The 16,686-nt window shown below is 38.1% G+C and overlaps 1 protein-coding gene across 1 annotated transcript in view; it reads left to right on the top strand.

Annotated features, from left to right (window-relative positions):
* LOC148721224 (uncharacterized) overlaps positions 1-8,194 on the top strand; it is a 47,320-nt gene extending 39,126 nt beyond the window's left edge. Inside the window, exon 8 of the mRNA XM_088734784.1 lies at positions 7,601-8,194. Coding sequence (XP_088590910.1) covers positions 7,601-7,608 — 8 coding nt within the window. The 3' untranslated portion in view covers positions 7,609-8,194. The remainder of the gene's footprint in view (positions 1-7,600) is intronic.
* The last annotated feature ends 8,492 nt before the right edge of the window (positions 8,195-16,686 follow it).

Raw genomic sequence — 16,686 nt, 5'->3', positions numbered from 1 at the left:
AGATTTTGCGTTGACTATCGTAAATTGAACAAAGTTACCAAAAAAGATAGCTTTCCTTTACCTCTAATTTCCGATACTTTAGATTCTTTAAGTGGAACAAATGTTTTTAGCACAGTTGACACGAAATCAGGTTATTGGCAAATAGAACTTCATCCTTCTGCCAGAGAAAAGACTGCTTTTGCTACGCACAATGGCTTGTATGAATTCTTGGTAATGCCTTTCGGTCTTACAAATTCTGGGCAGAGTTTCCAGAGACTTATGGGCCATATTTTGAGAGGATTGGAATATCGATTTGCACTTATATATATCGATGATATCATTATATTTTCAGAGTCGGTCGACGAACATTTGGTCCATTTAGAAGAAATTTTTAAAAGACTCCGCGAAGCTAATATCAAACTAAATCCAAAGAAATGTGATTTCGTTAAACAAAGGGTAGAATATCTTGGTCATATCGTAACTCCCGAAGGTATTAGTCCAAACCCAGAAAAGATTCGTGTTGTACAGGAATTCCCTACTCCAACTAATCTCAAAGAACTCAGGAATTTCTTAGGTCTCGCTAATTATTACAGACGTTTTGTCAACGGTTTTTCTCATATAGCCAATCCTCTGAATGCATTGACTAAAAAGGGTGTTTCTTTCAATTGGACAGAAGAGTGTGCCGTCGCTTTCGACAAGTTGAAACGTGCTTTAGTGTCCGCTCCTATTTTAGCTTATCCTAACTTTAAAGAACCTTTTCTACTGTTTGTCGATGCTAGTTCTACAGGAATAGGATTTACCTTAGCTCAAGTCCAGGATGGTAAAGAAGTAGCGATTGCTTTTAACGGTCGCGGTTTGAGTAGTGCAGAGCGCAACTATAGCACAACTGAAAGGGAAGCACTCGCGTTAATAGAAGGTATTAAGAAATTTCAGCCCTATCTTCAGAGTCGCCAATTTACAGTTGTTACTGATCACAGTTCGTTACGTTGGTTAATGAATGTTAAGGATGCTTCTGGTCGTCTTGCAAGATGGGCTTTACTTTTGCAACAGTACGATTTTGAAATTGTTCATCGCCCTGGTAAGATGCATGGCAATGCGGATAGTTTGTCTAGACGTCCTTATGACACAAGGGAATGTAATTCAATCCAAAAAGACGAGCAACCAGTAGCGAAAGTACGAGAATTGCAAAGGCGTGATTTCGACCTTAGTGAGATAATCGATTACCTAGAAAATGATATTTTACCGTTAGACGATACTGCGGCGCGCAAGCTTTTGCTTGTGACTGATAGTTTTTACATCGGACATGATGGTTTACTTTACCATTTAGGCAACAATAGAAAGCGCAATTCTTGGGATTCATTTTCTCAGCTCGTTGTACCTCCAGCATTGAGATTTGAAATTTTGTCGAACATGCATGACCACGTTTCCGGTGCGCATTTTGGAGTCCATAAGACTTTCAATAAGGTTAAGCAACGATATTGGTGGAAAGGAATGTACAAAGATGTTGAACATTGGTGTAAGTCTTGTACTGAGTGTTCCATGAGAAAATCCCCTAGGAATACCAAAAAGGCACCCTTACTTCCAATCCCAGTGGAGAATGCTTTTGATAGAGTAGCTGTTGATGTGTTAGGGCCTTTTCCACCTTCTAATAAGGGTAATAGGTACGTCGTCGTTTTCAGTGATTATCTTACTCGATGGTGTGAAGCATTTCCTGTTCCGAGCGTTGAAGCAACTGTAATTTCTCGTCTATTAGTGAATGAGATCATTGCCAGACATGGTGCACCTAGAGTTCTGTTGTCTGATAGAGGAAAAAATTTCTTATCTAAAGTGGTAGTAGACGTTTGTAAGGTCTTCCGTATCCACAAAGTGAACACTTCCAGTTATCACCCGCAAACTGATGGCTTAGTTGAAAGATTTAACTCTACTTTATGTCAGTCACTTTCAATGTATGTCGCAAAGAATAAAAAAGATTGGGATGATTTTATACCGCTAGTTTTGTTTGCCCATAGAACGTCAATTTTAGAAGCCATTGGCGATTGTCCTTTTTACGTACTGTATGGCCGTGAGCCCCGTTTGCCTGTGGATGTCAAGTATTTACCGCCAGTCGATGACGACGTTACTGCTTCAGTGTTTGAACACCGCAAACGAATTGTTGAAAACATTGAATTAGCACAAAATTTAGCTAGAGAAAATTTGCAGCGTGCTCAGCAGAAAATGAAGGATTATTATGATCAGAATACTAAAGAACCAGTGTTCGAACTTGGTCAACGTGTTTGGGTTTATACACCTCGAACTAAAAAGGGTTTATCTAGGAAACTTTTGCACAATTGGTTAGGACCATACAGAATAGTAGAGCAATCATCTCCCGTTCATTTTCGTTTGCGCACTGATACTAATAAGAAACTTACCTTTGCCGTGCATGCGAATCGAATGAAGCCATTTATCGATCCATCTTTACGACCAATTGAACCTCCACTAGTGGACGACCCTAATGAGCCTTACCTGGATGAGTCTGATATTCCAGATGACTGTTTTGAGTCGGAGGTTCCTCTCGATAAGAATGTTAGTCATAAACCAGTTTCAGATATTACTAATTCAAGTTCACATTCAGACAATCAGATCCAGCCTTGTTCGGATTCCTCAGAGAAAGACGACGATAGAATTTTCCAAGCTGAGCGAATTCTTAAATCTCGTAAAAAGAAAGGCAAAATGGAATACCTAGTTAAGTGGCATAACTTTCCCAAAAATCAGTCAACTTGGGAACCAGAGCTAAATATTTTGGATAGACAACTTATTGATAATTTTAACAATTCGAGGAAGTGACTAGCTCCCACGTAATCAATTTATTTCTGTTTTGTTCTTCTCGAGAATTTCAAGATTTTAGGCAAATGTTTTTGTTTTCAAGTGCAATTGGAAAGCTTTGTCGTTGATAAGGATGCTGCTGTCTGTAATATTGTTGTTAGTAGCCACCTTGTTGTTGAAAAGGAGGTTGTTGCTGCTACTGCTGCAACACGAATGAATTCTCTTGTAGTCGACTCATTCCTATTTTTGTTATCCCCCAGGAACTTCAGGACTGTATGCAAAGATTTTCGTTTTTAAATCAAATTAAAGGATTTTGGGTAGATGGATTCCAGGCTTGCATCCCGACCATTGCTTTATCTCACATTTGCCTTTGTTATTGTTCAATTTTGTATGACGCATGCTCAAAATTTTGACTCCCTCGTGCAGAAAGTAGAATTTTACCCCGCCCCGTTAATGATTGCTCATTCCCCTAAACCGCTTACCTTTTATACCGAGACAAAGCTTTTGAATATTCACACAGTCTTTAATTTTACGGAAATGGAGAGTACTTTTTCTATGAGTAATACATCCTGTTCCGCGCCTATGGGAAAGTTTTTCGATCAATTATTGCTGACAGTTCGAGGCTTCCAAAAGGTCGTTCGGAGACTTCTTTCTTTACCAGGCTTTTCAACCCTAGTGGAGTGCGACACATATTTGCCAAGGTATTACCAGTTTATGGTAGGAAAAGTCTCCAGAATGTTGTGCCCAAGAGTCTATAAGAGCTCCGTTTCTGAATGCAAAACTTGGGCGTTAAAATTCTGTCGCGGTCATTCAGTTGACGAAAGACAGTGGTTACGAGGACAGAGTCGTACGCGACGTTCGAATTGGATGTGTCACGCAGGTGTTCTAGGTATTTTTCGTGCAATTTGGACCGGGACAGGACACAAATGTGAAAATAACCACATTAAGAACCTTAAGACCACTCTGAGAGCTCTAACTTACGCTATGTCTATTTCACAAAGTATGATGCGAGTTCTCGACGGAAAAATTGTGTATTTATTCAAAATTACTGATCAGATGAACAGCAAACTAAACTTTTTGTCTCAGGATTTAAAAATGGTTCAAAGTACCTTTAATGACTGGCAGAAACAGCTAGAAAAATTTTCCAATTCAGCCAAATGCCGCGAAGGAATGACAATGGAATTTCTTTCTAAGTATACCGCTGAAATTAATCGTGCTTTTGCCGCTTTTCTAAGACTTTTTGAAATCCAAGATACTTTGAGTCAGATATCCCATCTACATGAAAAATCATTAGTAGGTTATTCCGATTTACCTAAGTTTATGTCTTCCCACTTGTCTGCCAAACTTTCTACTGATCATTCATTGAGGTTGACTATAACAGCATTAGAACAAGGTTTGTCTGTTCTGGCTAGCCCAATGGTCGATGTCGAACACAGCGGTCAGGATTTGACTGTAGATATCTTACTGTTAGCACCAGAGATTACAGATAAAAATAGTTTCTGCGTCGTACAACATTTGACTCCACTCAAATTTAATATTTCGGGAAAATGTTTTTCAGGGCCTGTCCAACACACAAACCTTGCTTTAATTAATTGTCCAAATTCAAGGCAGGTAGTCTCTTTAGACGGATTAGATAGGTGTTTTAGAAGTGAAGTAGGTTTCTTATGCCCAAAGAATGTATTAAAGACAGTTTCTAGCTTGCAATGGTTAGGTTTTGCTTGGAATCCAGACCTGAAACTTTCTTTCCCGCGAAACCATCAACCAACTTCGAAGTGCGACCATATCCACCCATTGGCTCATCTTGGAGGCAGATATTTTCTCTCCACCACTTCTGGAACTTTAGCTTTGAGCAATGGCGAGCAACTTAACATTTCTCCGTTGGCCATCTATAACTTCCCTTGCAACGTTAGCTTCATTGGAATGGAGACTAGTTTGGGCACTTGTCCCCAAAGACTAATGGTGTCATTACCTTTATTTTCAACGGACACACTTTCTTATGTTCAGTGGGATCCCAACTCAGATGATTTTCCTACATTGAAGTTACATCATAAGTCATTGACCATCCCACCACCTATGAAGATTAATCATACAGTGATCGACAACTTCGATGAGTTGTTCCAACTTTATGATAGCCAGCTCAGTGGCACTTTGCAGAAGGCAGACAGTTTGATTGATCAGATAGAGGAAACTACTCAGTTCACTTACATCGAGTATATTACGTTCATTGCACTTGGTCTATCAGTGGTGAATTTCATTGTATTCTGTATTCTTTGCCGGTGCATCTCCAGAATATCTGTGCGACACTCCATACCTGCCAGCCCACCTACCTTGCCAACAGCAGTTGCAGAAAGTCACCAACATAAAACCTGCACACATTGTTCAAAGCACAGAAGGATCAACCGTCTGAAAACAATATCCGCAGAAGAAAGTCGTACAACACACAAACCCGGAGAGAAAAGAAGTAAAGACTATCCAAGACAAGTCGTTCAAGGAACTGAACTGAATTGAACTGAACTGAACTATTGATTTCCTTTTCTTTTATTTTAATGATGAACTGTGTCATAACCTTAGCTTTTCTTAACTTTTCTAGAATTATAGACCAGGTATCCGCCCTTCAGTTCAAGAAAACCGATTCTACGAAATATTATTTACTTTAAAGATGAGAAGTTACCTTTCTCTGGCGCGTAGCCTTTTAATCCGCGCGTCACGCGAGTGCGAAAACGTCTTCATTTTCAAAGACCTTTGGTTCGCGAGTAGCGTAGTTCAATTTCGATTGATGACCACTTGATTGGATTTAGCCTAAATTGATAGGTAATTAAAAAAAAACAAACAAACAAAACAAAACAAACAGCAAAAAAATTTTAATTATTTTGTATTAGATAAGTTGAGTTTTCCATGTAATATTTCCCTACCGTCCGCATCGAGGACGATGCTTAATTTAGGCGGGGAGGAATGTTGTAGAGCGTTTTCAAGGCTCGATATTTCAAGCATTTTTAGGTTTAGCTTTTGTTTTATTAAGTCTCGCCTTTTCGCCCCTACGTGCTATTTTGATGAATCTATAGTTTTGATGATTTATTTTTAGTGTGTGCTTGAACTTGGCTCAGCACTTACCGTGCTAGACATTTTAATCCCTTGTTATGGTTGAAGATAACTAGTTTGCTAGGTGGTCATGTTTGAGTTGGTAAAACTGACCTTGAGTTTTACCCACACTGAACATCCTGTTTTGGAAGTTCCCACGGTTAGCTAACCCAAACATGTCTGTGATTTTTGTATTTAATACTGGAGCACTCCTTGCTGAAAGTAGTAGAAATAAGCAGTGGAACAAGAGAGAGAATAAAGAAGAAAATTACAGAGTCTCAGTACCTCTTGTTAATTTGCCAAGCGAGTGGTAAAACCCCTCAACACTATCAAAATAATTTAGTATCTATGGACAAAGCTGTTTATCTGATAATACAGTTTCGAAGTTCAAAGCAAGAACCCGTTACAAACGGAAAGCGGTTTCTCCTAACTCAAGAGACGACAAAGCAAACTTGGAACAACACCAGATAGAGTGCAGATATTTGAGTGAAATTACAGCATGATGTACATGGTAGTTTAACGCTTAGCGTTCATAGAGACTCAGTTTTAGAAAAAGATGAAATCGACTTAACTTTTTAAAGCTTTTGGTAACACCTAAGCGGGAAAGGATCCAGAGAATTGTGGAAGAGTGGGGCCGAGAGAACAGAGCCCCAATCTATGTAATAGGCCAAGGTTACAAAAGACAAAACAACCGCTAGAAAAGGGGTGGAAGTGCACAGTCATAAGCGGTGTTTATTTAAATACGCCCCGTGATGTTTTGTACCTGTTTTAACTTGTCTGAATGTCATAGGACTTTGAAGGCTGTGTGATTTTACTGATAAAGCTTATCTCTGACTCGATCTTATTGCACTAGATGAGAGTGAAGTAAGACCGCGAAAAAATATTGTGTAATTCCAAAGGCAAGAGGGGCTTTTTCAACGCTATGTCATTAAGTGAAGTAAACGAATACTGACTCGCTCATCTAATGAATGTATGTAATGAACTTTCACACGTTATTTATCAGTTTTAGTAGATTTTGACTAAAAGGGCTCCCAGTCCGATCGCAGAAGACGACTCACAGATCTGTTTAGTGGTCGTTACCGGAACTAGAAGTTCAATTGACTATTTGTGTTTGTGTTCTGTTAAAAATATATTCCACCGGACGGCATGTTAAGAGTAGCTGATCAAAATATGGTTTATAAAAAAGTAGGTAAAGATCCTGCTCTGTTATCATTTTGGTTTTGTTTCTTACAGCTAGGGCCATTTTAGCCACAAATTTGTTTTGCTTCTAGGCCAGCTTAATGTAAATACAGCTTCCTAGATTATTAGACTTTGGCTAAAAAATATCATCTGTTAATATCTTGCGAGAAATTAGGACTAGTAGGTATTTTATGAGGAAACTATCGTGGAGACAGTTCCTTACATTCTCGCATATTTCAATCATTACATATCTAAGAATGCTTTTCAATTGACAGTGATGGTTCATCATGCATCTCTTTGTCTTTTTTTTATTGTTTTTTTTTACAGCTCAAACCAAAGATCGATTTACAGATTTCAAACGGCCAGTGAGACCCCATGTCTTTGTTTTTCCACCGTTCGAGCCGACTTTTTATGTTCCCGCGAACTTTTGGTGTCATTGGCGTCAGTTGAAAATTTTCCCCGAAACTATCATTTCATTTTTCGATTTGCATGGTGTCCTCCGCTTACTATCAGCAGAGTCCGCCGTTTGTGAATATTTTTGTTTTGGTTTCACGATTTTCAGTCAATTGAAGAGTGTTCGGCTTCACCTCTAGCAGTATCCTGGGAAAATGAAACACTGGCCAGGGATAGATACCAACTTGTAGAAGTGGCCACTGTTTGGTGCTTTTTTTTTTTTTTCCGAGTTTTGTACGGGGGAGTGGTGAAGTGAGGGCCTGAGAGTTTTAAAATGAGACTCAGTCATTTCGGTTCTGTTTCTAAATGAACTCTATCATTCAGGGTACAAGAGCGGTTATATATGTCAAGGTGATGGCACGTTCAAGTTTAGGCAAAACTTTATTTACCTGTTAGATTGTTATATTTCTGTCAATTTCTAGAATAATTTTCTGGAGGCTCTCGTGCGTTTTTACTTGAAATGCAGAAGAACCCTGCAATTAGCATATAGAAAGAACGTTTATGCTTGTTAACAACGCGAAATTAAATATCTTGGAAACGTTCTTAGCCTCTTAATGCATGTAAACTTAAAATGTACGCTTTATAGGAGCCGTAACTTTTAGTGTTGACAAACTGATACTTGCTCCGGCATAATCTTAACTATGGTAACATGTTGCAAACTACAGTTTGTTAAAATCACTAAATTAGTTCTTAGTTCTTGAGAGTTGTCTGTTGTTGTTCTTGTTGTTGTTTTCCTTTTTTTCAGAGCTCTGATCATGAGTAACTGATGGTGGGGTGTTAGGACTTGCCGGCACGTCCCAACAAAATTCCATAGAAATTGTCAGTTTTCAAAAGGACGCTAGAGCTGGCAAGGAGGATGGGATCGGGGAGTGCAGATTTTGTCTTGGAAAGCATGTCAAATTGCAAAGGCTTTATTTTTTAGTCCCAAATAATTGTTGCAGGAATAAGGTATTCAGTGTTTCCACACCATCTTAGGTTCTCTTGACTAACGTGGTTGGGTCCCTGGACCGAGCTCAGTAATGATTCTCACTGACGTCATCGACAGTCAAAATGGAAGTTTATATTTAACTTCAAAGATCGGCCACCATCGACCACTAGAATTTAAGAGGGGGAAAAGTGTAATATACACCCCTGATTGGTTCCCGATAACCCCAAACTGTAGGGGATGTACATGTCTAAGACTTCAGTAGTTTGTCTACAATTGGCCCTGGGATTTACGATCAACCGAAATTTTCCAACACCATCAAAACAGTACCATACTTTACAGAGGGTCCTTACAGAGTGATGAGGACCCAACTTCAGGTTTGATTTATAAGCAATTTGTACTATGTGTGAAGATTAAAACAAAACTGTATGTAAAACCGAAGACAACAAATCCTCTTGGAAATAAAAACAGAAAATAGCGATGCGAATGGGCCAACGATTTCCAACAGAAACGGAAGGACTAAAAAATAAAATAAACTCAAGCAACTAAAAGTGGTTGAATTTATTTCAGCATACCAGTGCCTAATGTGTAATGCTTGTCTTGTGTATTCTCACCGTTGTGAATTGAACAGCGCTGCAGATGTAATTTTACGTTTGGTCGATTTGTTCAAACGTTATTCTTTATTTATAGAGGTTTTGGGAAAAAAGTTTCTTTCTTATGCAAAATATTTTCATTGTTCCTGCCATCCAACATGGCTGCTGTGCAAAACCTCTATTTATAGTTTTCCTTGCTGCAGGAATTGGTCGGCTTGATGTTTAATTCATTGACTTATTCAGTTGCAATTAGTAACTCTTAATTTTTAAAACTAGAAAAAGGCGAGGTTTAGCATCAATGTTTTTGAGATACTTTCAACGGCCAGAGGTTGGTATTATTTTCCTTCGAAGAAGTTTATGTTCGCTATGCCATTTGGTTAAAAATGCCAAAATAATCACTTTGCAGTTTATTACACGATACTCGTAGTCGACTTTCGCATCTATGCTAAAGCTCGATCCCTAACAAAGAATTATTTCCTTCTACTTCAGCTTATTACCCATAAGGGGACAGCATATTGATAATAACTTTTTTTTTTAGCCATACCAATAAAATGATTCATTTCCTATCGCCGAACAGACCAATTATTGAGAAAAGTAATAAAAAAATCCGTAGATGCTTTTTGCACAAAATTTGACTTTAAAATTGAAATTCTCTTCTTTGAGTAAACGACCGACTCGCTTTCACGAGAAGGAAAGTAGTAGGAAGAGGTCATTTTTTCGAGGATTGTTTTAGCGGAACTTCCTTACTTAAATACAATACAGATTTGTCTGGAGTTTTCGGTCTTATGAAATTTTAACAACTTGTTAAATTTTTATCTTCCTCAGTCTTTGAATATGTAATTTTCACTATTCCAGCATTTTTACTATGTCTTTAATTCATTTATTCAGGGCCTTAATGAAAACCACTTTAATTTGTGATATGCCGAAATATCTTCATTATTAAACAAAAGGCTTTGAAAGCTGTTTTCACAAGTTACCACATTGTGAAAGATTACGATTTTCATACTTTTGATAATAGGTCATAAAACCGTAAAAACGAACAATAAAATCCGACGTTTCGGAGTAGTCATGATTCCATTATGAAGGAAAATATGAACGATCATGCAAATTGCAGCATATAAAGCGTTTTTGGCGCGAAGAATTAACATTTATAGAAATACTTTCGCACGAATAGAGTCTGATTGCACATTAAGATTTGGCTTTAACGCTCTTATAAAAAGAATTTCGTACACTGGGACACGATTATGTAAATGTCCGCGTGTGTAACCTATACACAACCCGCATCAAACAGGTCACATTGAAAACCGTAAACAGCACACTGCTGATTTACAATCGGCGGCTTTGGTTCCTTCACACTCAATTCTTGTTCAATTTTTCGGCTCACAAACACAGGCTGGATGGTGGTGTGTACTTTTAGGCTTAGATCCTTAAGTTGTTTCCTCATAAGATCTGCAGAGATTTGATCTTTAAATGGTAAAACCACTCAAATCGTGTCGTCTGTCTCTTGAGATGGTGATAAAGGCCGCTGTTGGTCGCAAATCTTGGAGTCAACGAAGCTTTTGATGGTAGAATTAACAAGATGTTTGGCATACTTCAACCGAGAGAATACTGATTTCAAAAGGTCACGTTTTATTTCCCCTACATGCCCTAGCAAGTCTTGCTCGTGTTGTTTGTCTTTCCACTTGATTACGAACGGGGGAGGCACTCCACATAATTTTCTGACGTAGTATTTACCTTTGTTTAATTTTTGTCTTCTACTTTGTTGAGTTGAGGTTAAAATAAAAACTGTCAAGGAAATTCTGTACTTTTCTGAATATTTTGACCACTATCAGCGGTTACTTAAGAAAACATTATTAGATGAAGTTCTTTCAGTTGGTACCGAAATCGGCGGACAGTCTTAGGACCTCTTACGATTCACGGATTAAATGAGGAAAATAGATGTAAAGACGCCAAGATTACGATTAAACGCTGTCAGTTGTAAGATTCAAGTAAGAATTTCTGTTAAAGAAAAAAGAATACAACTGATGTTCTTTTGTAATTGTCAATTTACCGAGTCGTTCAATTAAATTGCTGACTAAAAAGTTTATTTGTGCCTCAAAATCACTACTACATCACTCGCATCCACGTTACTGCTGATGGGCAATTTTCGCGCTGATTCAGCTCGTCCAGAAAGCAAATGCATTATTTTTAGTTGTTATTTTTGCTGAGTCGGTGCCTCACAGGTTACTGACTGCTAATTCGCTTTAGAGGAGTTCAGAGGCTCTTGGAACTTAATTTCGAAACTTTGACACACGTATTCATTATTGCATTGAAAGCAGCAAAATAATTTTCGAGATGAGACACGCGTTTACGCAACACTTTAAGTCATTTTCGAATTGAAGGCAGTTAGTTTTATCCCTCTTATATCGGCAGACTCAATTACTCGTTTATAACATAGATTCGATTTACAGTTGACTTCAAGCTAATTAAGGATTAACACAGCTATTTATCGTTTAGTAAGTCTTTTACGAGAGTTCATACAAATTAACGGAGGTGAAAACGATTACCAGAAGCTTTAAGCCTTAGCCTTTCGCTGTGAAAATTTGAAAGAGCACCAGATTTATCCCAAAGATTTGAATCCGGCTGCACCCTCGAATCTTTTTTCTTTGCACCTTTCCGTGAGCTAAACCCCAACCACATAGGGTTGTTGGTTTGCATGGACAGTTTGAGCACAGCCGAAACGAGTCAGATGGAGACAATTTCCAGCAGAAAGGAAGTGATAACTGTTTCTCAATAAAAGATTCTCATTTTCATTGAAAAATTCTGAAAGAAAACGCGAAGAAAAGCCTGGACGGGTCATTTCATATAACAAAATTGACATTCGATTTCTCTCAGTTTAGATAGTCTTAATTCGTTTGACAGTTTTTTTTTATATACTGATACTGAGTGTTAGCTTGTGAATCACCTCCTACCCCCCTTCACTCTCCCTTTATTTAAAAACGGAAACTGAAAGGGTACTGAGGTGAAGGGGGGGCGAGAGGAAGGTGCTAGTCACGCATGTGCAAAGGACACTAACCCACATGAAAATTTGGCCTCACCAAACAATCAAGGATATCTTTGACAATTTCTTCGTTAGAACCAACACCAAAATTCGAAACATCAACGTGTTTTGGTAAAAACGGTCATCTTAATTTTACGCTCAAGTGAGGGCTGACGAGGAGTGTGTAAACAGTTGGTAAAAAGTGTTGTTAATTGCCTCATCCGTTGCTCTCAGACGGACATAATGGAGCCAGAAACACATAAATATTATGGTCCTTCATTTATTCAGTGACATTGAAGGTCATTAATATACACCACATAGTACGATCGAGTTTCACCAACCAACTGGTTCCCAAAGACACTAATTAAGTCGTGACAACGAATGAGAACTTCATAATCAAGCATAGGGTGGTGTATTTGAACAAAAATGAAACTTCAGCTGTGTCATGCGCAAAGTTGAAAAACCACACTGATAGCTGTTCCCTACAATTATAACGAGCGTTATTTCTGGGAACATGCTCTTTGAATTCTACTGCTTCGTTCTCACGGTTTTGGCTTCCCTGATACCAGAAGGACAAGGTGAGATTTTCCTACCATTATGTCTTAACAGATTGTCTTAGAACTCTTTCAACGTTTATTAAACACTGTATTACTTTTTAATTTCCTTTTTCAACATAACCAAGTTTTGAAAGTCATTTCATAAATTTTCGGGAACATGATTTTTTGGAGTAGCCAAAAGTAGAAGAAAAAAACAGTTACTGACTCTACGATGAAGTCCGTGAGCCGAGTATTAGTTTCGACTTTTCGATCCCGCATAATGTACGAGATGACTTCAGGCAGACTTCGTATTTTGTGAGAGGTTTATTTGAGCCCAACTGAAATGGTTCGTCCGGATCAAATGAAAAATTTACACAGCAGCGAAAATCGTCAAGCGATGTAATTCAGTCTTTTAATTCGTCACAAAGAGAGAAATAACTTACGTTTCGTTATTTAATGCAAGAAAGCCTGGCTGTTTGGCACAATTCAACTTCAAGTTGATATAAAGGCTGATAAAGCACGGATCGAGGACTTTGTGTATTTTTGTGAGCCGGTAGATGAGAGGAATCACTCATTAAAGATCTACCACGTACAGAAGGAATTTTTCAAATTAGCTAGAGGGACACTTTCACTTCATTCAACCTAAACAGGGGATTTTTGACAGAAAAATTTGTTGATAAACAGTTTTGCGTAATGATAGCGAGACTGATGACAATAGAGTCAATGAGCTTCTTAGGATGTTTCATAATGCACGGCCCAGCACGATTGTGTAATGATGAAGATATTTCCCCAAACTCAAAACAAATTAAACGAATGACCGCCTTTGTATTCCAAGGTGAGATCCAAAATTTTCAAACAGTTGTGTAAGGACATCTTGCTGATCTTAAGATATCCCATACTTTCAACTCAGATGGAAGTAAAATATTTTTTTATTACACTTCAGAACACAAGTTGATGGTTTTGCAGGCGAAAATAATGAAACATCTGGTCTCTAGACTTGTCAAAAACGATTATTGTTTACCCAGTTTAAGGAGGTCAAAGGAATATTTGTCGACATGAGAATTAGAGCCGACAAGTTTTTATGATGATCAGAAAAAATTATGGCGTCATGTAATATGATTTTTAACCTAACCCTAACCCTAAAAAACACAAGTTCAAAATTGGTCTTGAGGAAGGAAAGGAAGCCTGGTGAAAATTCCGTTTGATGGAAAACCGTGGACATTTCATTATTGAGGATGAATTTTTGAAAAGGAATTAATCATGAATTGATGCAGACATGCTGTTTTGTCTGCGAACTCAACAATCAACACTTAACTTTGAGTCTGCGTTTTCACTTAGTGAGTAAATTTGACAAAAAAGCAAACTTAGCTTGTTGTTATAGTTCAACCTACCATGAACACCGATCAGGATATTTTAGTGATCCATCGAAAATTTACATTTTCGTAAACAGGCGTTGAAGAGCATAGTGTGAAAATGCCAACTTTACCCTTTGGCGTTAACGAAAAAAAATTCTTAGGAAAAGCAATTAACTCTTCGAAAACTGTGACGTCAGTACTCGTTATCCTATTTTCCATACTTTTTTAAAGTGTTAATGTCAGTTGCTACTTCGGTATAAGAACTTAGAAAGCATGTTTCACTTCATCAGATCTCTTTTTCACACGACCATAATTTAACATTTTTAGGGTTTGTTGTTCCTATTGAACTCGATTACGCCCTTGTAATGTGCAAGCTCGAGGCTAACTTTCAGCGTTTCGCCCCCTGTTAATTTAAATGCATACTATGGATGGAAAATTATTTTTTAGCGATAAAAACCTCGGACCTGAGGCCCGTTTCTCGAAAGTCCCGGTAACTTAACAGGCCCGAAGCCATGTTTTAAAATCAAAATTTAAAGGATAGGGAAGCAGGTTCTGGCACCCAAAACAAGTCCTTTTTGTTTCTTTAGGTGATATTTTTATTGCATCATTTTCAAAACTTTTGAAATCCCCATCTTAAAAGAAAACATAACAGCTTTACGGGTCCGTTAAGTTACCGGGACCTTCGAGAAACGGGCCCCTGGCGTTAAGTTTCCAGGAAGGGTGAACGCTGCCTCGACGTATTTTGTTCAAAATGAAGCAGCTGATCAACTGTTTTGATTTTTTTTTGTCTTTCCACTTGATTACGACCGGGGGAGGCACTCCACATAATTTTCTGCCCTAGTATTTACCCAACATCTACCCAAAAGAGAATTTAAATTCTTTTCAAAGACTGTCGCATGAGGTCACTGCAAAGATGAAAAGACCCAGTCAGTGATAAGATAACTTGTAGATCTTACATTTTTGGTTTTCGTATTTCTTTGTATCAATATCTTATGATGAGCTACTCCTACTCTCCCCCCCCCATTTCTTCCCCCTCTTCTCATCTTCCTGTTTACAACACTCTTCGAAAAGGAACCGGAAGTGGTGGGAGCCAGCCTGGACACGGGTTTGATCCACACGGCTCTATTTTAAGATCAATTGATGAAACTTGTGAACTTCGAGAAAAATTTCTCCCGTCATTCTAAGCTGATTTGGTGACTGATACTGTGTAACCGGATTAAGTTTATGTTTCCCGTTTGCTTTCCCGGCCGATGAACTAGTGTTCACTTTAATTTAGCACAGCTTAACCATGTTTGGTTTTTCCACAGACTGACAGGTTTCAAAAAAAAGGATAATCGTGCAATTTAGAAAGCTTTTCGTTAATTTTTTTGGGGACACTTCTAAGATGCTTTTATAAATTTGTGAGTGAATCGTTCGTCGAAGTTCTAATATTGCGTTTTATTTCCCATACATGCTCGAGCAAGTCTTGCTCGTGTTGTTGTCTCTTTGTTTAATTTTTGTCTTCTACTTTGTTGAGTAGAGGTCAAAATAAAAACTGCCAAGGAAATGCTGTACTTTTCTGAATATTTTGACCACTATCAGCGGTTACTTAAGTAAAACATCATTCGATGATATTCTTTTTGTTGGCGCCGAAATCGGCGAACAGTCTTAGGATTCACGGACTAAATGAGGAAAATAGATGGAACGACGCCAAGGTTACGATTAAAAGCTGTCAGTTGTAAGATTCAAGCAAGAATTTCTGATAAATAAAAAAGGAACCAATTGATGTTCTTTTGTAATTGTCAATTAACCGAGTCCTTTAGTTAAATTACTGACTAAACAGTTTATTTGTGCCTTAATATCACTACTACATCACTCGCACCCGTGTTACTGCTAATCGGTAATTTTCGCGCTGATTCAGCTCGTCCAGAAAACAAATGCACTATTTTTAGCTGTTATTTTTGCTGAGTCGGTGCCTGACAGGTTACTGACTTAACGATAATTTGCTTTAGCTGAGTTCAGACACGTAACTCTTGGAACTTTATTTCGAAACTTTGTCGCATGTATTCATTACTGCATTGTAACCAGCAAAATAATGTTCGAGAAGAGACACGCGTTTACGCAACAGTTTAAGTGGTTTTCGAATTGAAGGTAGTCAGTTTTTGTTCTCTTATATCGACAGACGCAGCTACTAGTTTATAAACTAGATTTGATTTAAAGTTGATTTCAAGCTAAGGATTAGCACAGTTATCTATCGTTTAGTAGGTCTTTTATAAGAGTTCTTACAAATTAACGGAGGTGAGAACGATTACCATAGGCCAGGCCTTTTTGTTGTGAAAATTTGAAAGAGCGCCAGATTTTTCCCAAAGATTTGGATCCTGCATCCTCGAACCTTTTTTCTTTGTACGTTTCCGTGAGCTAAAGCAAGCCTTAGAGTTGTTGGTTTGCATGCACAGTTTGAGCACAGCCGAAGCGAGTCAGTAGTCAGTGGAGACAATTTCCAGCGGAAAAGAAGTGATAACGCTTTCGCAATAAAAGATTTTCATTTTCATTGAAAAGTTCTGAATGAAGATGTGAAGAAAAGCCTGAACGGGTCATTTCATATAAAAAAATTAATATTCAATTTCTCTATTTATATTCAATATGTCCGGTATTTTTTATCTGCTGATAACGAGTGATAGCATGTGAATCATCTTGTACTTCCTTCACTCTCTTATTATTCAAAAACGGAAGCTGAAAGGGTGCTGAGGTGAATGGTGAGGGGGGAGGGGGGGGGGCGTTAGTCACG

Source organism: Stylophora pistillata, chromosome 10 (assembly GCF_964205215.1).
Source record: "Stylophora pistillata chromosome 10, jaStyPist1.2, whole genome shotgun sequence".
NCBI lineage: Eukaryota > Metazoa > Cnidaria > Anthozoa > Scleractinia > Pocilloporidae > Stylophora > Stylophora pistillata.
The sequence above is the reverse complement of the archived record's forward strand: the minus strand, read 5'-3'. Positions and strand labels throughout refer to the sequence as shown.